Source organism: Berghia stephanieae, chromosome 3 (assembly GCF_034508935.2).
Source record: "Berghia stephanieae isolate SIO BIC M18660-M18661 chromosome 3, UCSD_Bste_1.3, whole genome shotgun sequence".
Classification (NCBI taxonomy): Eukaryota; Metazoa; Mollusca; class Gastropoda; order Nudibranchia; family Aeolidiidae; genus Berghia; species Berghia stephanieae.
In genome coordinates, this window is record NC_088362.1 from 14276859 (window position 1) to 14301858 (window position 25000).

General features: G+C 35.9%; 1 protein-coding gene across 1 annotated transcript in view; it reads right to left on the reverse strand.

Annotated features, from left to right (window-relative positions):
• Positions 1–25000, reverse strand: part of LOC144967183 (nitric oxide synthase-like) — a 227093-nt gene that overhangs the window by 45727 nt on the left and 156366 nt on the right. Inside the window, exons 7-12 of the mRNA XM_078904115.1 lie at positions 12136–12286; positions 10424–10557; positions 8891–9053; positions 5184–5275; positions 3864–4005; positions 1637–1776 (exon numbers count right to left, since the gene is read on the reverse strand). Of these exons, the coding sequence (XP_078760241.1) occupies positions 1637–1776; positions 3864–4005; positions 5184–5275; positions 8891–9053; positions 10424–10557; positions 12136–12286 (822 nt within the window). The remainder of the gene's footprint in view (positions 1–1636; positions 1777–3863; positions 4006–5183; positions 5276–8890; positions 9054–10423; positions 10558–12135; positions 12287–25000) is intronic.

The window sequence follows — 25000 nt, forward strand, 5'->3', positions numbered from 1 at the left end:
ATTGATATTCAATGGTCGCTGTGATTACAACTGGACGACTTAACTCACTCAACCCTAACACCGACTTATATCCGCAGTTTACTCGGGTTACTTTTACCCCGTGCCTATTTATTACATTTTTCTGAGACAAATTATAAGCTAGGTAGTATCAAAGCTAATGCTTTTAGTTTTTACATGTTAATGGTAGTTGAATAAAACTATAAATGTACATTATGTTCATGTTAATACATTTTTCCAATTTTGAAAAGTTGCAAAAATCTCTAGGATTGAGTGAGTTAAAGTCTTTGCATATAAGGACAACGGCTGTTTTCTGCGATTGTATTATTCTTATATTGTTCTTCCTGGTTTGGGACTGTTTCATATACATTTTTTTCTTCAGATTATGCCAATTCTCCATAGTACAGAGGTTAAATTACCATTATTCTTACATACTCTTGTTAGTCGTGAACTATCATAAAAATGGCCACCGCACAGAGAGTATTTTGGAAGAAATTAGTAGTAAATGATCCGGTGAAACCAGCGGCCAACACAGTGATTTGGGTGCGACTCCAATCGGTTCCAATTCGTTACTCGATTTAAAATTTGAATAGATTGAATTACTAAGCGGCGAATAATTACAGGCACGCGTGGTTCTATATAACCTTTGCCCTTCAATTATCAAGAATTTGTTGGGCAAAAGCGACAAATGAAGTCTTTTGCATAATCAATGAACCCATGAACACGGATAATCAAACTTGTTTCATAAACAGCATAATGTGGTCTTTTGTTCATAGCGTTAATTATCGATTTGATTGTTTTGAAACACTGCATTTTTTAACACCGGATCATTATATGAGCTGGAGTAGCATTACGCACATGGTGCATAAACATCGTATTTAATTCAAGATGTAAATTTGATTACAAAGACGGGGGCGTTGTGAGTTCTCGGTGTGCTTATTCTTTCTTCTCTATTAATTTATTTATTGTCAAAATACAAATCAAGCAATCGCTAACGTGTATTATTATCACAAACACAGTTATTAAAATGAGTCGATGCCTGAATCAGACGTTGAGGGTTGGTTTGTTGGTGATAAGGGATTGGCGGGGGGGGGGGGGGTAAAAGCAGAATGAACAATAAAACCAAACAAGTACAATATGTTAATATTTTTATCCATTTCATAATAAGTGCAGATACGTTGTATTTCCTTTGACAGCAGATTTGGCTACAATTTTAGTAAAATAACTATAGATATTTTTGAGTTTTATATGTCATAAAATGACAAAATCCAATCGTAACGAATTATTTGGTTTCTACCCTATAATACACAAATCACAATAGGATTCAATAGTCTGATGTCGTGTCCGCCCAGCAACGAACAACTTGGTTCTAAACAAAGAATATCTGTACTTTTTATTCTTCATGCTGGCTAGAACTTTTTCACTTGTCTTGTGATCAGAATGTATAAAAGTGATGATCAGAATTATAACGTTTTTCTCCTCTGGATACACTTTTATGTTCGTCGGAGAAGTATTTCATAAGGGCGTCCGCCATTTTTCCGATAGTTTAGAACCAGTTACTAAGTTACTATGACGCCATTACGAGGGAAGTGACGTCACGACTGTTGAATCCTATTGAAAAATATTTATTCCAGCTTACTTGGGATGCTTAATGTTGACCTCAAGAACAAGCTCAGGAGGGATCTCAAACCACTCGGGATCTGAACCAGCAGCACTCAGGACCAAGGGAAGGACGTCAAACATTCCATATAGTGGTTTCCATCCAAGCTTGATACATAGCTTATAAAACAACAAAGAGAGGACAGAGGTCAAGAGACTGTGGCGTGTATAATTCCATATACATACATAACACTATGTGTTTAAATTCAAGAAATGAAGTGAGTAGGAAAGTGCCAGAAGACAAAAGAGAATTTAAAAAATTATCGGCAGTGATGGGGGCTCGAACCCGGGACCTTACTGATACGACAACTCCGCCTGGTCATGGAGAGCGTGACACTACCGTATGAGCTATCCACGATCCCAAAAAAGATCGCTTCTAACCCTAGTCTTATTAGAGTCTTCTCTCCCTGACATCTTGAGGTCACGGGTTCAACACACAAAATTAAAAGCTCACCAGTCGAAGCAGATGATTTTTGGAGGTAATTTTTACTTTTTGTATGTTTCTCTTTGCTCTGGCTGGCATTGTGTCGTACACACTTTCTTTTCAGGTCAGAGAAAACTAACAATATGAGCCAACACAAACTAAATGTCTTTGTGACATTAGTAGGTTATAGGAAAGTCACAAAGAAGTTGGTGGAGACAACACGTGATGTTATAGATTTGTAGCTATATATAATTAGAGGTCGGTGGGAGGGGGGGGGGGGGGTTCTGAAGCTTGGCATAATACAAATACTAACAAAAATATGAAAGTTGAAAGGTTTAAAATTTTACGAAAAAAAATAATGATTAGATCAGTATGGTGCGTTGAAACCTATTTTTATCCTTTCGTGAGTTTATGTAGCAGCTGTGAGCTTCATTTCTGGCATCATTTCTCCCGGCAGGGGGTCACAATTTTGCTTGTGGACACTTGTAAATTATACAATTTTCCCATCTATTCTAAGCAACACGTTCAGGAATTGATACACTGTATCATTTCAGAAAATAGAGTATATTATAACTTCACTCATATTACATGTCTACCTACATAAAACCATTCGGAAATGATGTAGAAAATAAACAGCAGAAACCCTGCTCTTCGAAACAAATAAAAACCATTTTCAATTAAAACAGTAAAAAGGTGATGTACAAAGTGACTCACCACCCCGAATGAACCAGATGCCAAAAAGTGATAAATTAAGCGAAAACAACCAGAAAAGTGAGATTTTAGAGTTTGGTACTTCGAGAAACGTCTACATATTGTTCTCAATAATAAAAATAAACTTAACGCTAGTCTTATTTATTTCGCTGTGAAATCAATTTAAGCATTTGGTACACGCCAGCATATTACCGTTTTGAACTAGTGGGTCACAAATTTGCATAGTTATTTGTTTATATATAAACGTAGGACATTGGGAACAGGCTTGGTGTAAGATAAAATCTCAAAAGGTGTGGATGAGACAATATCAGACAAGGCTGAGAGAAACATGAAGAAAGAAGACATCCCACAAAATCAACCTGCCTCGATGTCGAGGATAATGTCTTGCATTTTTTAATGAGCTTTTATACAGAGCATTATCCACTAAATGTGATCAAAGCGCTTTACCAGGAGTCCGTTACAAACAGCAACGCGTAACATGTAGAACGAAACATGACGCCAGTTAGGCGATATTACAATTTTTTGTGACAGAGACAACGCTATCAACGGCCAGGTACTCATTTTACACCCGAGTACGGTGAGAGAATGTGAGTAAGGAGCCTTTTCCAAGGATTCAACTATGCACCGAGCGAGGCTCGAACCCGGAACCTTCCGATCCGAAAGAGAGTGCCATACCACAAGACCACATTACAGCCGCACATTTCTCCCTCTGATTTGTCTCGCACTCTTCCATACACTCTTTTTTCAGATCTTTTTATTTTTATTATTATTATTATTATTATTATTATTATTATTATTATTATTATTATTATTTCTTTTATTATTACTATTATTACTTTATTATATTATTATTATTATATTATTATTATTATTATTATTATTATTATTATTATTTATTATTATTATTATTATTATTATCGATATCAAAGAATTTTTTTTCTAAGGTCAATATACCTGTTTATTGTCGTATTTAAAAGACGGAGATAATTCTAAATTGGCAAAGCAACGACAAACTTAAAAGAAAAAAAAAGATCTTTTTATTTATAAAACTTCTTTTCGAAACGAAACTCACGTCAGTAAACTCTATATTAGATGGATCTCCCACAATAGTCCCATCTTCCATCTTGTAGCCGGCATAGCGCACGAGCTGGACGTTCCACACCCGGAAATCGCCTCGTCCCTCCTTACGTTGCGGGAAGATGGTGATGGCGGACCTGGATACATTAGATAGAAAGTATGAAGACAATGGTTGACATGCACAAATTTTACTTTTCAAAAAATGATAGATACAACTTGCCATTAACTCTCTCCTTACCAGCCATTTTCAGGATTTTCCCCAAAACTTCACACCCAACTAACACAAAAATAGATTTTTTATCACTCAAACACAATTGCAGTTAGTTCCTGCCATACGTAAATATCTTTAGCAAAACATGCTCTACAACGCACTGTTCATTTTCTTTAAATGTATAATAAAAATTTGAATAAGAAAAATGTTGGTTGTATCGTAACGAATGTGACTATTTTTCTATAGTTGGTAAGGAGAGGTTAAAAAAAAATAAAACTAAAAGAAAGAAATAAAAATTTTTAAATTCCCTTTATTCATCCCATGGGGAAATTTGTCTCTAGGGACTAATCCAAGGGAAGACTGGAATAACCAGGCGTCAGCCGCAGTGCAGCGCCGCAAATTGAGCTAGGGCGAGGTGACTTGCTAAAGGCCACACATCGCAGCGGCGGGTGATCGAACTCGGTACTTTTCGGGTACGAATCAAAAACCGTACCGCTGAGCCGCGCATGACAGTTTCCGCATTTTAATATAGCGCAATATTCACTAAATGTTCTGGAAGCGCTTTACAAGGGGTCTCATCCACCAAAGGAACACATAATTAAAATATAGTTGGACAGATTACAGCAGACTTAACAATACAATTACACTAAAGTATTTCCTTTTTAAAAGTGGGAAATAATTTTGTTTCGTGATTCGAGATATTATTAACCGATCAAATCATTATGAGCATAAAAATCAGAATTATTTCTTAAAATATTTTAGGGGCATTTTTTCAAAACGATCTTCAAATTTTAACCAAACTAATCTGCATATTATAATATATAATGTTTATCAAATCCCAATATATAAGACTTGTTAAAATAAAATACTGAAAACATTTAATGTTTAAATGGCAAAGACAACAAGTATCTATTGGTAGGTTTATTAATCCAAATTATTATAGGCTCTCAATCTGGTAATGGAAATACTCTCAAATGAGGACAAACTAGACGTCTATGGTCCGTTACAACACTGTAATTCAAGCCAATAATTGTGTTCGGTTATCCGACTGCTAATAAGAGCACCTAGGTCATAGTATATTATTCAGATAGTGCATGTACTAACCTCAGATTTCCCTTGTTTGTGCCGTACTTGATGTGGTTGCAAATGGCCTCGTACATTCCTCGTGCCGTCAGGATGTGTCTAGCATCAAATACCTAAAAGGTAAAGAAATAAGTTTAGAAAACCTCTATGATGTAATCTAAAACATGGACCGACCGAGATCGCTCCCGGGTTGAAGACGAGATTTTTTTTCTGACCCCCCCCCCCCCCCCCCCACCCACTGTCCATCCATCAGTGATAAGGTAGCTGAGTTTGTTGGACGGGGCGTAAAGTACTTTCCGATAGACCACCGTCCGATCCAAAGAGTAGGAAGCAATTACCATCGTCCGTCTCACACTATAGAAATGGGTATAAACTCCGGCCCCAGGGGCCTAACAGCTCTGAAGGACGATTTTGGTTTTTTAAGTGATTTAAAAAAATTCTTCATTTGCAGAAAATTCCCAATTTTATAAATCTGATCATTCTAACTTAAAATATACCTTTGAATACCTGATTCACCTTAGCATAATAATATACGATTATTTCGCTCATGCATTTGGAATTTCGGGCGTGATCCCAATCGATGCAAGAGCTTGCGAGTGCGCGTTGGGGGACAAAGATCGAATTCCAAAGCGTAAGAGTGTAGGAAATCTTTCATTCTACCCCTAAATTGATTCTAATATCGTTAATTCTGAATCAAAGATTTGTTTTTCAAAAATCACTTAAATGATACTTTTTTTTAGAAATCTAATTGTAGTGGAAATCTAACTTTTGGTCATCTGACGTCACATATTATTATGATAAACTTTATATCACTATGCGTTATCATAATTTATGGCTATGTGGTCTTGTGGTATGACACTCGCCTTCAGATCGGAAGGTCTTGGGTTCGAGTCCCGCTCTGAGCAGCGTATTGTTGAGTCCTTGGACAAGGCTCTTAACTCAAATTCTCTCACCGTAATCAGGTGTAAAATGAGCATTTGGCCGTTAACAGCGTTGCCTCTATCGGGAAAAAAATGAAATATTGCCTCGTCCTACATGTTAAGGGTTGCTTTTGGTCAGGGACCCTTTGTAAAGCGCTTTGAGCACGTTTATTGGATATTGCTCTACATAAAAGCTCGTAGTATTTATGGGTAGTGGTAGAATAATACCTAATTAAGGCGATGTTTCGAATAATATGCACTTTCCAGACCAACGAGAACAACAAAAAAATGCACACTATTTTTAATTAAATCGTGATCGATCTGGACTGCTATATCCGTGCTATTGATACCTGTAATTAATTTGCCATTATTTGGCCAAAGACCTGGGCAATCCAATCACAGCAGAACATGCCTTGACTGCCCTCAATACCTAATTGCATTCAAGCATTACTTTATCACCGGACAGCTAGCTAGCACAGATGCTGAACGACCGGCCACTCTTATATTTCTATTGTGTTGTTTGAAATTATTCTATCTACGACAACTACTATCTAGCTTTTATGTGTAATCGTCCGCCTCGAAACAGTATTTATTAGTGCGCGTATGTTGCCTTGTATCATGATACTCGCCTTCGGATCGGAAGGTTATGAGTTCGAGTCAGGCTCTGAGTTGCGCATTGTTGAATTCTGGGAAAAGACTCTTCTTGACTCTCATTCTCTCATCGTAATCAAGTGTAAAATGAGTACCTGGTCGTGAACAGCTTTGTCTCAGTCGAAAAAAAATATGTAATATCACCTAACAGGCGATATGTATTGTCCTACGTATTAAGTGTTGCTGTTGGCTAGGAAACCGTGATAAAGGGCACTGAGCACGTTAAATGGATTTTGCGCTGTATAAAAGCTCCGTTTTGTTGTTTTGTTTTGTTTTGTTTTTTTGTTTTTTTCTTTTCTTTTTGTTTGTTTTTTTTTCTTTTCTTTTTGTTTGTTTGTTTGTTTGTTTTTTGGATATTTTTTTTGGTTTTGTTGGGTTTTTTTGGGTTTTTTTCGGGGGGGGGGGTATTATTATTATCATGTCCGGTTGAATTGGTCCCTTAATTTTGAATTAAAAATGGAAACAAACAGAAATACGTAATATGACTTTGTAATATAAGAAATTGTATTTGCTCTCCACCACAAAGAAAAGAAAGTGGCCCCTAATTTCAGATTTGTGATTATTGATTAATATTATATCTTGCAATTACCTCACCCCATCATAATGCCGTTTTGATATAGTGGGTCACATATTGTTTTTGGTACAGGTATTTTCTTTTCATTTCTTTAGTAAATTACTACAAACGCTGCTTGTAAAAAGATCGATGAGTCTCTAACTCAATTGTTTCAATATGTGACCGATCATCTCTAAACGTGGTGAACCTGGTGCTAAAAAATTCAAAGATAAATCCCCCAGACCGTCTCCCTCCAGTCGATAGGACCAAGGCGATACCAAATAATATTATTAAAGAAAAAAATAATAATGATAATAACACCACGCTACATGGAGAGGGCAGTAGCATAGAATAGGAGGATATCAGAGACAGACCTAAGATTAAATTCCATCCACTATTTTCATCACCTAAAGTAAATATTGTTTTAACCCTCCCCTTACCACCCATAGGAAAATCGTCTCATTCGTTACGATGCAGCCAACAATTTTCTGATGCTGATTTCATTTTGTTATAGTTATAGCCACAAAAACTCGACATTGTGTTGCAGAGCTCATTTTTATGAACAAAAATAGAATATACTCGCTGCTAATCTGTTTGAAAAAAAAGTATTTTTGTGTTGGGTGAGTATGAAGTTTTGGGGGTAAAATTCTGAAAATAGCTGGTAAGGAGAGGGTTTAATTTGCTATAGTTTACAGAATAGCTGCAACTGAAATAAGAGGAAACAAAAATGATCAAATGGACAATCTACAATATTTTGAACCCTGCGCTTTGAATAATTGAACATAACAAAGACCAGGAATTTGAAACACGTTAACCACACTAAAGGGCATACTATTGCCTGTAAAAACTCAAAGCCGAATGGAAAGTAGAGGGCAAGAGGCCGTCCCGCAAGATCATGCCTGGACGACACCAAGAGCTGAACTGAATGAAGAATGCAACAGAGTGGAACAAGATCCTGAAGTATGGCGAGCCATTTCCAGTCGACCTCTTATGAGGTCACACTAGAGTAAAGTAAAGTATTTTGTTTTGTTTTTGTTTTTAAGGGTTTTACGGCGCTTGCAAAACATTAAGGTCATATCAGCGCCAGTAAAAAGGAAGAAAATGGGATAGTAAAAAGTTCTAGAATAACAATTAAAGCACAAAAGAAAAGGTAAGACAAAGGGGAATTGGTTCAAATAGAGAACAGATGTAGATTCCAAGAGCACACTGTCAACGTACTTAGTTTGAGATCACCTAAAAATCTCATCCAGACACAGGCACAGGTCCCAACTAAGAGGAATACACTCAAATGTTTACCAATCCTATAATATAATATGTAAACTAAACATAATACAATGCATAACAGAGAGATGATTTACAAAGAAAAAAATATCATCTCCCAAAACTTTAACTATACATTCGACTATATCCCTCCCAGCTAAGGAACTCCGGCAAGGATCAGGACAAAACCAAGTAATCTCATTCCAAGACAATGACAGGAAACAATTGAAAAGCAGAAACAGGGGGATAGAAGACACAGTAAGGACCTCCCTGCCCACTATGGGAGGTCGGAACCCCACCCAGGTAAAGTATTTTAGAGTTCAACCAATTATTCCGGAACCCACCTGTAGCTTGGACCACTGGATGCGTCCAATGCATCTTGGAGCGTTCCTCCAGGCTAGTTTAGCACCGTAGGTGAGTTCGGGTGTGGTCAGGTCGTAGGTACCAGATCTATCGATGGATTCTTGAATCTCTGCCCATCTCTTCTGATGGGTTGGCGTGTTATTTCTGTTCAGAGAGAAATCATGAAAAATAAATAGATACTATCTTTGTAAATTATGGTGCCATTTTGAGAATTAATTTATGATAGTCTTGTTTTTTTGTTTTGTTTTTTTTTTTGTTTTTTTTTTTTTGGAAAATCCTCTTCGTCTGAAGTCACATAATTCGACCTATCATTACTTGGTATGCTTCGGGTCGACGTGCGAACATTTTGCAGGTCTAATAATCGAACGCAACATTTTGCGTTAGTTTGAGAGTTTTTCCCTTTCAACAATGAGCCCGTAACAATTTGGGTTAAATGAGTACACGTCACTATGGGTCAATCAAAAGTTTTAGAAACCAAAAAGTTTGATTTGTTTTGTTTTCTTCTTTTTTTCTTGGGTTGGGGGGAGGGGAGAGGGGGAGAGGGGTGTCGTTTTGATTAATCTGTTTTTCTTTCATTTATTTTTTACAAAAAATATTTTTGATAAATTTTTAAAGGATTCACTCAACAATACGACATTCAGCACATTAATTGATAGGCAAGAGTGTGCCGAGTCAATTCAACCTTACCATTAACGACCGGATAGATTTAATTTAAGGACAGCGTTACATAGCGATGTGGTTTTTGCTTCGTATCCAGAGGGCACTATGTCCGACTCCCTATCGCACTGTGTAACCTTGGGCAAGAAACCTCGCTCTAGGTCACTCTGCAGCCCTGCACTGCGGTACACGCCTGGGTTCTTCGAATCTTTCATTGGAAAAGCCCCTAAAGACAAATTTCCCCATGGAAGTAAATCACTCTCTCCTTACGAGCCATTTTCAGAATTTCCCCGGAAACTTGAGTTGTTTTTTTATATAGCGCAATATCCACTAAACGTGCATAGAGCGGTTTATATTACAAAGGGTCCCTGACCAACAGCAACACGTAACATGTAGACCGAGCCGTGACACCCGTAGGCGATATAGCAATATTTTTCGACAGAGACAACGCTGTTAACGACCAGGTACTCATTTTACACCTGAGTACGGTGAGAGAATGTAAGTAAAGAGCTTTTACCAAGGACTCAACTATGCGCCGACGAGGCTCGAACCCTGGACCTTCTGATCCTAATGCGAGTGTCATACCAAAAGACTACATAGCCGCCCACCAAACACAAAATTAGATTTTTCTTACTCAAACAGAAAAGCAACAAGTTCACTTTATACATAATAATACTGTTCACTAAATTGATCTCAGCAACCCAGTGTCATGTGTTTATAGCTTTAACAAAGAACATTCTTTAAATTTTGTGATGTATGAATATTATCGTCAGAATGTGAAAATTGTTGGTTGCATCTTTACTAAGGTTTGTAAGCAAAGTGATAAGGGAATTGTATTTTTCTAAATTACTACCTACCGTTTGATGGAGGTAAAATATTGGTCACAAAAATCTTTGGCATGCAGGATGAGTTCGTCGTGTGGACGGGTTACACGGCCCATGGCCATATTCATCATGGACCCCATACACCGTTCTTGGGTGCATGTCACATTCTGAAGAAGTTTCAAAGTTTCAAATTTTATTCAATCTTAGGCTTTCGCCAATAAATCATACAATTTGATGACAACATATATTATGAAAGTGGGAACATTTTTTAAAAAAATGGTAAATGGAACCAAAATATAAAATGATACCATTAATAACCACAAAAAATACAATAATCGTAATACCACCAATACGTACACTACATAACATAAGATAACATAACATGTGGTATAGGGCAAAATAGGATAAGATCATTTGAATGCCCTTAATATTAATTAGTAATGCCATAAATCTATTGATTAAATATTACAATTATGATACACGTGGTAAAGATAGTAATAATAATAATAATAATAATAATAATAATAATAATAATAATATTATTATTATTATTATTATTATTATTATTATTATTATTATTATTATAATAATAATAATAATAATAATAATAAAAATAATAATAATAATAATAATAATAATAAAAATATCAATAATAATAATAATAACAATAATAACAAAAACAATAATAATAATAATAATAATAATATAATAATAATAATAATAATAATAATAATAATAATAATAATAATAACAAAAACAATAATAATAATAATAATAACAATGAAAACAAAATCGTGGTGTATTTTTGGTGAATAAATAAAACATAATATAATTTTTGACCAATATCAGGGATTCTATTATTGACCAGATAACCGTAAGATCCGAGTCCACGAAGTCTTTTCTCGAAATCAATAAATCACCGATTTCGGTTAAAAATCGTGTAATAACACCTATTTCTTAAACAGTATTTTTTTAAATCTAAGAATACAAAATGTTCAACTAAATCGGCTAGATATCATTGTATTTATCTGCCCCGTATTGAGACGTCGGGGCTACCAATTGGATTCAATAGTCTGATGTCACGTCCGCCCAACAACGGGCAGCTTGGTTCTAAACAAAGAGAATCGGTAATTTTTTATTATTCATGCTAGCTAGAACTTATTCACATGTCAGAATGTGATCAGAATGTATAAAAGTCAAAACATGATCAGATTTATAATATTTTTTTTTCTCATCTGGATAGATTTTTATGCTCGTCGGAGAAGTATTTCATAAGGGCGTCCGTCCGCCATTGTTCCGATAGTTTAGAACCAGTTACTCAGTTACTATGCGTCGTTACGAGGGAAGTGATGTTGTTGTTGTTTGTTGCTTTAGGTCTCTTCCAACACAATTGAGGTTATATGAGAGACCGCTGAAACAAAAAAAAAAAAACAAGCAATCTAACAAAAATAGTACAAATGTAAATCAAAATCATAACCTAAAGATATCATAAGCTAAATTATAAATAACCAAGAACAAACAGGCAGAAGATTTACAGAAAAAAATATATCCCCTGTCAAAAATACAATCACAAACCAAAGAAGCAGGATAGGCTAGTAAAGAGAAGAAGAAACGACATCACTATCGGATCGTACACCCATGCGAACATCATAGGTATATGATTCAAGGGTGATGCTCCCATCCAACCACCCGCAGGGAAGTGACGTCACGGCTGTTGAAGTTTATTAATTAATGAGTACACTTACCACGATAGACTTGGCATGCAGCGTGTCAATCGTTGTGCGTCGTTCGTCCATGACATTTTTCAACTTGGCGAAACGTTTTGGGGACGCCATGGTGTTGATGGATCCCCGACGATCGGTAGACCTCCTCCGTCCTAGGGTAGGAGAGCTGGTTCTGGTGAAAGACCCAAGCATTAAAATAATAGAATTGAAGGCTTGTTTTAATTCTCAAAGACAATTAATTAATGTGAACGTTTTAGGTGTCCCCTTTGTCGATAAAGGAAATAGAAAGTGAATAGAAGCCCTTAAAAACTAACCAGCTCCTCAATGTCTTGCCATTAAAAAAATTCTGATTTCTGAACACTTATAAAAGGACTAACCACTTCAACCGACGTGTACATATATGCAGGTCTGACATCCGAACACACGTATGGGCCTAGTTTAATATTGTTGTAATGGACAATATTTTGTGTCTTTCTTTTTTATTTTAGATTTTCATTACAGTAATAGGCCCATAAGGAATTGGGTTATCAGACCTGCAAATAAGTGCACAGCGAATTCAACCCTTCTTTGTGATTTTATTTTCCATCCCCATGTCAGGATAGGTAAATGTTATTCTTATTGTTAAAAAGATAGGAAGTAAAACTTATTAGAACACCATTCAATTCAATTCAGTCGTAGGTATAAGCTGGTGAAGTATATTTTGTATGATAAATTTGTATTGTGGAACAACAAGCGTTTGAAGAAGGAACCTGTTCATAATATTATGTTCTGCCGTTGTTGTTTTTTGTTTTTTTTAACACGGTATATGCTATGGTAATCGAATAGCACATACTGTGTACTTCAAGAAAACGGCCGTGTTAATAATAACGTTAAAAAATAATGTTACATGCAAACAATATATGTTACTTTCATACAAACAATTTAATCTTTAAATGAAGTAGAGAAAGTATAACCAAAAACAATGAATGACGCCGTGTATTTTTATATAAAGTTTAAGCAAAAGACAATAATTTAGATAAAGCTTTCACATCAGAAAATGGAAAAAAGTATAGATTTTATTCAAATCCGACCATTACATAAATAGAGATAGAATTATATGCAGCCTAATCAATATTAAGGAAACGGCGCATTTACTTAGGGTTATTACTTAAACAGTACAATACTGAACGAAGGGCAGTTGTTACATTTTTCTCTATCCAAATACAAATATCAACTTTCAAAAAATTGAGCTTTTATATAGGGCAATATTCACTGCACGTGCTCAAAGCGCTTTACAAGGGATCCCTGGCCAACAGCAACACTTAACATGTAGGACGAGACGACATGACGCCTGTAACGCGACATTACAATTTGTTCGGACAGAGACAACGCTGTTAACGGCCCGGTACTCATTTTACACTCGAGTACGGTGAGAGAATGTAAGTAAACAGCCTTTTCCAGGGACTCAGCTATGCGCCGAGCGAGGCTCGAACCCAGGACCTTCCGATCCGAGAACGAGTGTCATACCACAAGAACACATAGCCGCATCTAAAGCCACAAGGTCCATAGAACGAGGTTTTCTGCCGGACTCTAGTATGAAACGTGATGGATGGGACGCATGACTGTCATTGTGTATCGCTAGATATTACTGCTGGGCGCTGGGTTGAGAGAGGATTGCAAAAGCCTTGAATACACCTGGAACCGTTACCGTTCCTTATTTTTGTTCCTTTGCTTGAATTAAAAATGTGTCAGCGCATGACATAATCAGTCAGAAAGTGAAAATTTTGGATTTGCATTTCCCCCATTTTCTGAAAGAATATGGTCCCCAGAGCATTTTAATCGTTATTTGAAGTAAATCGGGTGATTTTTCATGATCAGATGTAGGGAAAGGTATCGAGGAACTTTTCTCAAGTTTCATAATTTTTTAACTTGACTAGCTGTAAACAATAGAATAGAAATGATATTTCCCGAAGATATACAATAAGGTTTGATTTAATCATTTATGACAAGAACTCTTGTTTATATATATAAATTGCCCTTCTAAGTAAACTTGGCAATATCTCAGTTCAAACCTTTTCAACATCCGACTGATTATGTCATTCACTGTAACAATAAATGATCTAGCACTCAATTGACAGGAGGACGCCCTTAATATTCTAAAGCAGCGAATTAAGGGCTTAGTCAATTAGTGTGTTATTTACTTGGTAGAGGTTGCAAAGCAAGCGTTTGACTCCCTTTCTACAGAACAAGTGATCTTGAACACAGCAAATCCGTTTTGAAATTAGAATTGTAAGATATAAATACATATGTATTTGTTTCATTGTTCCCGTATGTTCTGTAAGAATGGCGATTTGACAATGACCAGATATTGACCTTCGGGTAATGATGATGGCAAAGATCATATTAAATTCTGAAATATTATTTTATAAAGAATTATGATAAGCTGCGGAAGTTACTGTCTCGACAATGGCATAAGAAAGGGAAAGGAGACGAAGAGGAGTACGAAGTGGTTGTGGAGGAGGAGGAGGAGGAGGAGGAGGAAGGAGGAGGAGGAGGAGGAAGAAGAGGAGAAGGAGGAGGAGGAGGAGGAGGTGGAGGAGGAGGAAGAGGGAGGAGGAGGAGGAGGAGGAGGAGGAGGAGGAGGAGGAAGAGGAAAAGAAGAAGAAGAAGAAGAAGAAGAAGAAGAAGAAGAAGAGGAGGAGGAGGGAGAAAGAGGAGGACGAGGAGGGCAAGGGTGGGAGAGGGATGAAGAAGGAGGAGGAGAAGGAGGAGGAGAAGCATTGGGCGAAGGAGAGGAGGAGGGAGGAGTAGGAGAAGGAGGAGGATTAATTTTAAGAAGAAAAAAATCTGGAATTTGACAGCCATTTTGCATTAATCAAATCTAAAAACATTTCAAATAAAGAAAATAACGTTTCATCGAAACCAACAATACAATTCCGATAAAATCGTGTGTAAACAAGACGCATACCTACATACGCCGGTACATTTGACATTTAGCAGTGGACAAACAGTCACGCAATGCCAATGTCCCTTGACATTGCTAGTGCGTCTAATAATAATATTAAGGAACCAATCAATTGTGACCCATCGTCTCAAAACGGTATTATTTCAGAACGAACCAGATGCTAAAAAGCCGGATTTAATGTTAAACTAGTGAAAAACATATAACTATAGTTCATATTATGGTCATATGGTATCCATTCTCCTCAATAAAACATACAAACTCAACACAAATCTGATATTTCTGGCTATAAATTCAATTTTCAACATCACCAACCCGACTTAATACCGGCGAAGGATCACAATTCTGTTCTTAAAACTATCTATTTTGTTGCTGCTTTTTTTTTCTTTCCATTTTTTTTCAAATTTTAGTCAATTCATAAATTGTGACGCACTGTATCAAAACGGCATTATGTATGAGGTATTTAGTAATGATAATAATAATAATAATAATAATAATAATAATAATAATAATAATAATATAATAATAATAATAATTAATAATAATAATAATAATAATAATATAATAATAATAATATAATAATATAAATAATTAATTTAATAATAATAAAATAATAATAATAATAATAATAATATATAATAATAATAATAATATAATAATAATATAATAATAATAATAATAATAATAATAATAATAATAATAATAATAATAATAATAATAATAATAATAATAATAATAATAATAATAATAATAATAATAATAATAATAAATAATAATAATAATATAATAATAATATAATAATATATAATAATAATATATATAATAATAATAATAATAATAATAATAATAATAATAATAATAATAATAATAATAATAATAATAATAATAATAATAATAGATGACATTTGTATACAGCATTTTTTAATTATATAATGCCCAATAAGCTTAGATTCAAATGTTTTAATCGAACTTCTATTTATAGTGTAGAAAAATTTTTTTACAAAGATTTGGGCCAAGAGTTTGTTTATGTTTTATTGAATGAAGAGAACGAATCTAGTTTTATGAAGTACAGAAGAAAAAAAAATCCAAATTTCTGACTATTGTGACTTTTCGGTATCGACTTCATCCCCGGCATAACACCAGTTTAAGAATCGGGGTCACAAATGTGACCTGTCGCCTAAAACGGGGTGGTTTCGGTGCTAAAATAGAATATTTTGTCCAAAATAGAAGAATTGGCCTGATTTATTTTTTTTTTTGATTTTTTTTTTTTGTTTTTTTGTTTTTTTTTTGTTTTTTTTTTGTTTTTTTTTGAGACAATAAATTTAATTTCTTAAAGAGAGAAAAATTTATGTTTACTTTAAAATATCTCCCTGACAACTGGTTCTACCCGACATAATACCGTTTCGACGTAATGTGCCACATACTAGGTGCACATATTACATATTGACAGGTCTGATAACCAAACGCAATTATGGGCCTGCTTTAACATTGTAGTAATGGACAACAGTTTACGTCGGTGTGAGATTATCTCCATTACAACTATGAGACCATAAAAATTTGGCTTATCAGACCTGAGAATAGGTAAACGTCGGCCCCCAAAAAGTTCTCGCATCAACAAATTAAGTCGCCGTACCTTCGATGTGGTGTTAGGGTCTGCATTTTATCTCTAAGCTGTTCCTTCTTTCCAACAAAAGTAAAGGGCGATATCCTCTTTTACAGCTTTGCCCTCAAAGAATGCAAAGATCGAAAAGGGCTTTGATAGATTCAAGCGTCGGTCTAGAATGTAAAAGTAAAGGGCGATATCCTATTTTACAGCTTTGCCCTCAAAGAAAGCAAAGATCGAAAAGGGCTTTGATAGATTCAAGCGTCGGTCTAGAATGTAAATAATCATGAATCTATTATTTCTAATACAATCAATTGAATCTGAAAAAAAAAAAAGACTGTGCTTCCGTAATGAAGGCATTACCTATTACAGGGGAGATAATTATTGCGGTAATTCCACACCAGTCGGCTTGTTTATGTGGATCAAAGGCTACATTTGAAAGTATTAATTAAGGGCTGGTATAGATAGCATACTAGTATGCGCTTGGCTAAGAAGCTCATAACATTGCCATCCGGAAGTATAACGGACCAACACACAAACTGTGTGTATCCATGAACGTTTATAGTCGGGTTAATACAGTTCAGTGAGCATTACTCATGAACGCGGATGGCAAATACAATAACAAAGACCCGAGTGACGTCATCTGCATACTATCTATAAAGAAAATCTGTATCTTTAATTTGAAAGAAAAAGTAGTAGTTCATCAGAACCATTAGGCCGATGGAGTTGGAATTTATCCCCGGTTTCCAAAGCTTGAAACGGACAATCACAATTGCTCGCTACTCTTTTGATAGGACGCTAGGTTATCACAAAGTACTTTCCGCCAGTTCTAACGGACCCAGCTACTCAATCACTGCTGGGTGTCGGAGGGGGAGTGAGAGTCGGAAAAAAACACCTCGACCTCAGCGAAATCGATCTTGGTCCCTTCAGCTTTGCGTGTGACGCGAGTGTTCTACCAATAACTAACTCAGCTATCAAGACCACCATACTGAAATATAACCATACTAAATTATTGCTTCTACATCTTATAGATATAGATAGTATGCGCTTGGCTAATAAACTCATAACATTGCCATCCGGAAGTATAACGAACGGACCAACACACAAAACTGTGTGTATCCATGAACGTTTATAGTCTGGTTAATACAGTTCAGTGAGCATTACTCATAAACGCGGATGGCAAAAAACAACAACAAAGACCTGAGTGGCGTCATCTTCGAACTATCTATAGCATTAATTCAAGGTAAGCACTTTGCAATTATTTCTTTTTCTTTCCTTTTCATCAAAGAGAGTAAGCCAAATTTTGTATACAAAAGCTGACCGGCGCCTTACCTAATAAGATCATCTACAGTATTTTTGTTTTTTGTTTTTGATTTGTTTTTTTTTTTGTTTTTTTTTTGTTTTTGTTTTTTTTGTTTGTTTTTTTTTAAATTTGTTTTCGGCAGGGGAAGGGCAGGGTTGTCATAAAAATTGGCCTTGTAATGTTAAAAAATAATTTCTTTCTTTGTTGTGAAGAACTATATTATAATATGAATTTACACTTCCACCTGGTAAACAAGAGAAAATCACGTGTATTTGTCATGTGATTTTATGAATGTTGTTGATTTTGTTGTGATCCACTCACAAAATATTGTGAGCCAAAATTGAGACCATGAAAGTAAAAATGTAGTTTTTTAAAGCCCAAGACCGTAGCTCTACATCAATAAAACACAAATGTTAAACAGACATTTTGGTTGATTAGAACCCTTTATTTAATGAGGTAATATGTGACCCTTCGCCTCAAAACAGTATTAAGTCGGGATAGTTAAGATATTGAAAATTGAATTTATAGCCAGAAATATCAGACTTATGTTGAGTTGTATGTTTTATTGTGGAGAATGGATACCATATTTTAGGGTGCTAATGCCAACAATTTATATTTTGGACCAGTTTAACATTAAATTCGGCTTTTAAGCATATGCTTCATTGCGACATAATGCCGTTTTGAGACGATGGGTCACATATAGAACAATTTGATAAATGTTAAACAATGGAAAATGCTAGCTACGTGATTTTGATAAAATAAGGATTCTCAGAATGTTTATTAACTTCCAAAACCAGAAAAAGTCATGCCATTCCTTACACCCCGTCGAAAGAGTATAAAACCAAATGACTTCTTCAAGAGCAAGTGCCCAAATCCGTATGGAGGGCAAATCAGGTAATATATAAAGATATACAAATTATCAAAGGAGATGTCAGAAAAACGTGCGCATTTATACAGCGCGATATCCAGTAAAGGTGGTCAAAGCGATTTTAAGGTTTCCCTAGCCGACAGCAACGCTGAACAAGACATGACGCCTATTAGGCGATATTGCATTTTTCCCATGGAGACAACGCTGTTGACAACAGCCAGGCAGTAATTTTATACCTGAGTACGATGAGAGAGTGTGAGTAGAGAGTTTTTCTCAGTGACTCAACTATGCATCGCTCAGGGCGGGATTGAACCCTGGACCTTCCGATCTGACTACTAGACTACATGACCGCACATATAAACCACCCAGCTCTCTCTCTCTCTCTCTCTCTCTCTCTCTCTCTCTCTCTCTCTCTCTCTCTCTCTCTCTCTCTCTCTCTCTCGTACATCTGCGTCTCAAGAACGGACGGCCAAATAACCATCGTTACATGAATTAACATTTTCATATAAAAATACATTTCCCTTTGGCTTATGAGCAGAAAATCTCAAAACCGTGAAAAATTGATATAACAAGTTTTGAACAATAACTATATCTTCACTGGTGAGACATAGGTCTGTAATACATTATAAATAATGATATTGATCCTAATTATAAAACAATGAAACCAACTCCAGGCTTCTCGAACCAAGGCAAACCCCTGCCCTTATGGAGAGTTCCTCACACCATGCTCATTTAAAGAAATAAAAATGAATCTGACATTTTCAACAGGTCACGTACTCACTCCAAAATACCAGCATGAGGCGCATGCTTGAATATCAATATCCCACTTTCTTCCAGACTAATTAAATCGCATGCTATTAAAACATCGAGAAGCAATAATGTGTTAATTTATTGTTTTAATCAACTTTATGTACTGACGTACATGTTCCTAATTAGTCTAGTTTCCGATTTATGTACTTATTTAATGACAACATTACCTCATAAAATAGTAATGCAGTCACGTCTCGATACTTCGAGCACTTCACTACAACAACAACTACTACAACAACTAGTACTACTACTACCACTACTACTACTACTTCTACTACTACCACTACTAATACTACTTCTACTACTACCACTACTAATACTACTACTACTACTACTACTACTACTACTACTACTACTACTACTACTACTACACTACTAACTACTACTATCTACTACTACTACAACTACTACACTACTACTACTACTACACTACTACTACTACTAACTACTACTACACTACTACTACAACTACTACTACTACAACACTCTACTACTACTACTACTACTACTACTACACTAACTACTACTACTATACAACAATTACTATTACAACTACTACTACTACAACAGCTGCTACAGCTATTACTACTCCTACTACTACTACTACTACTACTACTACTACTACTACTACTACTGCTGCTATTACTACTACTACTACTACTACTACTACTGCTGCTGCTGCTGCTACTACTACTACTACTACTACTACTACTACTACTACTACTTCTACCACTACAACTACAACTACTACTACTACTACTACTACTACTACTACTACTACTACTACTACTTTTCTCCTAAACATGACTGGCGAAATACAATAACAAAGAGCTCAGTGATGTCAATTTCGTTCCTTCCATAGAAGGAACGAAATTATCGATGCTCAGTTCTTTGTTCTTGCGATGAGTAGTTCTCATTAAATTTATATCAATCCCCCCATAAACGCTCAAGTTTACACAAGGTTTCCTGTGTGGATACGTACTTTCATCCGGCGGATGTTGTGAGTATTTTACTTAAACACATACGATCGATGCGTAAATGCTATGTTTACCGACTTGGCAGTGATAAAAACCCTCATACTGACGGAGATCCAAAGTTTCTATATTCTCAATACTATCGTTTTAGTCTAGGGTTATACGGTTGGCAACATTATCCAGAAAAGTGAGTGGAGCAGGCATTAATGTTGGTAACAATAAGAGATGAAGTGAGTACGAAAGTGTCAGAAGACAATAAAGAATAAAAATTTTCGCGGCGGTGATGTGGGTTTGAACCCGCGACCTTACTGGTACGACAACTCCGCCTGGCAACATTATCCAACATGTGAACACAAGAAAGAGGATATCGCCTTTTAAAAAACATTTCAAAGGGCTTGATGATTGGTCACAGAACTCATAGAGAAAGATATGTCACGCACAACACTGGGATACCAGCTTTGTATGTGTACGGACGGGCCTTTCTACTCATGACTCAATCACCTACCAAGGGACTGAACCAGGTAAAAATTTAAAGGGATACTTAGCTGTCAGAATCTGTGAACTGTAAAAGCTATGTGTACTGTGCGGCTATGTGGTATGACACTCATTTCGGATCGGAAGGTCCTGGGTTCGAGCCTCGCGCTCGTCGCATAGTTGAGTCCTTGGCTGGAAAAGGCTCTTTACTCACATTCTCTTACCGTACTCAGGTGTAAAATGAGTACCTGGTCGTTAACAGCGTTGTCTTTGTCCGAGCAAAATATCAAATTTGGTTGTTTGTTTTTAAGGCTTTTTTACGGCGTGCTCCACACATTCAGCGCCAGTAAAAAGGAAGAAAAAGGGATAGTAAAAAAAATTCTAGATTACAATTAAAGCACACAAGAACTTAACAGTAACAAGGCAAAGGGGAATGGTACACATAGGGAACAGATGTAGATTCCAAGAGCATACCATCACTGTACTTAGTTTGAGATCACCTAAAAGTCTCATTCAGACACTAGCACAGGATCCGATTAAGAGGAACACACTCAGATGCTTACAGTATACATTCAAAACAACTAATATAACAATACATCAGAGAGATGATTTACAAGGCAAAAAAATATCATCTCCCAAAACTAACACAATGCATTTGATTGTTTCCCTCTCAGCCAAGGACTCTGGCCAGGGCCTCGACAAAACCAAACAATCTCTTTCCAAGACAAAGACAGATAACAACTTCGGAAAACAGATATAGGGGATAGATAATACGGCGAGAACTGCCTGCCATGAACCAAATTTGGTATTTTGATCTCCTTTGAGGCTGTAATATTTATTTTTGTGTATTACTTTTTACATGTGAAAGTTTACACTTTGTTAAAATGTCAACACTTTCCTTTAATAAATGAAAATTGTAAACAAACTTTTATTTTCACCGAACAAACAAACGGGTAACTAACTGCACGTTAAAAACTAGTTCTTCAGAGTAATAATGCCCATGGAGCCGGAATTTATCACAGTTTTTATATAGTGAGACGGACAAGAGCAATTGCTTGTTATCCTTTGGATAGGACGCTAGCCTATCGAAAATACTTTCCACCAGAACTAACTAACAGACCCAGAGACAGAGACAGAGAGGTCAGAAGAAAAATGAATCTCGACTTCAGCCTGGATCGATCTTGATCCCTTTTGCGTGTGAAGCGATTGCTCTACCAACCTGAGCTATCGGCATCTCAAAGGGTAACTACTGGTACTAGTTGAAATATCCAAAAATTTAAGCCCTTCTTCATTTGATATAATGTATTTCTGATAAAGCTCGAAACATAGTCAGTCAATGACCTGAACATAATGAAAAAAAAAATTGTACAAATAGTCCTCATTTTGTGCTGTTCTTACATTCGTGACATAAAACCCGTCACGACAACAAAATAAACATACATACAAGAGGCATTTATCATCACTGCTTATAAAATAAAAACATAAACGTACTTACAAATTATCAGGCTTTATGTTGGAGTTAGAAAGCGTAATTATTAAGGTTTCTTCGGCGTTTTTGACGGCATTTTATGTGTAAATAACAGGATTGGATTGTGAAGTTTCGAGTGTCCATGCGATCTTAATATTATGTAATTTATTTTCGAGGAGCTCAAGGCAAACACACGTCCCATCCTCACCTATTTCTTTTTACACATGGGTGTGTTATGATTGTTTTGGTGTGTCGACGGTGTGTATAATTGCAACAAATGAAATCTACTCACGTCCGTTGTGTGAGTCGTTTGGTTTTGGCTGGGAACAAGAGATATTATTATGTAACATAAGGCCAACTTAATCCCCAAGTAAATTATGTGTACATTTTCAATTTAAGACAAAGGCCTCTTCTAGCATAATATAGAAGGAATGAAGTTGACGTCACTCAGCTCTTTGATATTGTTTTTATACAGCCTGTTGGACTATTAGTTCTCACTAAATTCAATCAATCAGAAAAAAACGTTTAAGATTAAACAGATTTGTGTGTCCGGCTAGCGGATATTGTGAACATTTTAACTAAACGCATAGCATCAATAGAACGAATAAAGTGGACGTGAGACAGATCTTTGTTATTGTTTTCAGACTGCCAGTTGGGTGATTAGTTCTCAATAAGATAGAAATCAGTCAGAGCAAAAACATTAACAATTATAGTTCGTTTCATAATTTATATGTTGTAAAATATAAGCCTTGAGGAGTTTATCTTTAAACTGTTTTTAGTGACTTTTAGCATGTCAATATGCCCATGTCCAAAGAAAAACATTTTTTTCCAAATTTTATATCTATAAATAATTTTTCCCTCTTTAGGTTATATGGATAGAACGACGTCATTCCGGTCTTTGTTATTCATTCTAGCTAGCCATTTTTATGAGGATCTGGTTTCACTAGGCTGAATTAATCAGACATGAAACGTTCAAGGTAACAAAATAGTTCTGTGTATCGGTACGTTATTTCCAGTCGGCGATTGCGAGATTTTAGGCTAGCACACTGCTCGATTAAAAAAAAAACAAAACAAAAAAACTCAACTGTTAAGACGGGATAAAAAGTAAAATGTTGTTTAGAGCATAGACAGTCACAAGATAATATTATAGATAGAACGAAATTGACATCACTCAGCTTTTTGTTATTGTTTTTAGCCAGCCATCTGTACGAGTAGTTCTCACTAAATTGTATTAATCAGAATATAGATGGTATGTGCTTGACTAAGAAGCTGACAACATTGCCATCCGGAAGTATAATATACTATTTATAAACATTGAGGGTTACACATTGTTTTGTGTGTTGGTACTATATCCGGCTGACAGACCTTGTGAGTTTGTATAGATAGTTCGAAGTTGACGCCACTCAGGTCTTTGTTATTATTTTTTGCCATCCGCGTTTATGAGTAATTCTCACTAAACTGTATTAACCTGCCTATAAACGTTCATGGTTACACACAGTTTTGTGTGTTGGTCCGTTATACTTCCGGATGGCAATGCTGTGAGCTTCTTAGCCAAGCGCATACTATCTATAGATAGAATGCGCTTGGCCAAGGAGTTAACAACATTGCCATCCGGAAGTATAACGGACCAACACACAAACTCTGTGTAACCATGAACTTTTATAGTCTGGTTAATACAGTTTAGTGAGAACAACTCACAAACGCGGATGGCAAAAACAATAACAAAGGCCTGAGTGACGTCATCCGCATACTATCTATAGCATCAAATCCACATCATTTTGTTTTGAAAAACATAACACAACCGTGAGCATTCACTTAATTCACGTGCGTCTCACACCTGGCCTAAACAATGACACATACACACACGATCATTGTTCAAATGTTAAATCGCGTGTTTTGTTTTGGTGAACACAAATCACGATCATTGCACTTTTTGTCATGCATACATAATTTATTCATTCATTAAACCAGAGGCGTATCGTATTTCCGTTTGGTATTTTGACATTTCAAACTTTCCATTCTTAAATTTTCGACATTGGATTTTAATGGGGATGATCTATATAGATAGTTCGAAGATGACGTCACTCAGGGCTTTGTTATTGTTTTTTTTTTTGCCATCCGCGTTTATGAGTAATGCTCACTGAACTGTATTAACCTGACTATAAACGTTCAAACACAGTTTTGTGTCTTGGTCCGTTATACTTCCGGATGGCAATGTTTTGAGCTTCTTAGCCAAGCGCATACTATCTATATATGATTTTACATTTCTATGTGCTCGAGGCCATTGGTCAAATTACAAAGTGTGCTCAAAATGACCCACATAGTGAAAAGTGTTCACAGTCTGAGAAATATCTCACGTCACAATTGGATCCAATAGTCTGATGTCACGTCGCCCAGCAACGGTGGCCATCGTGGTTCTAAACAAAGATAATCGTTACTTTTTAT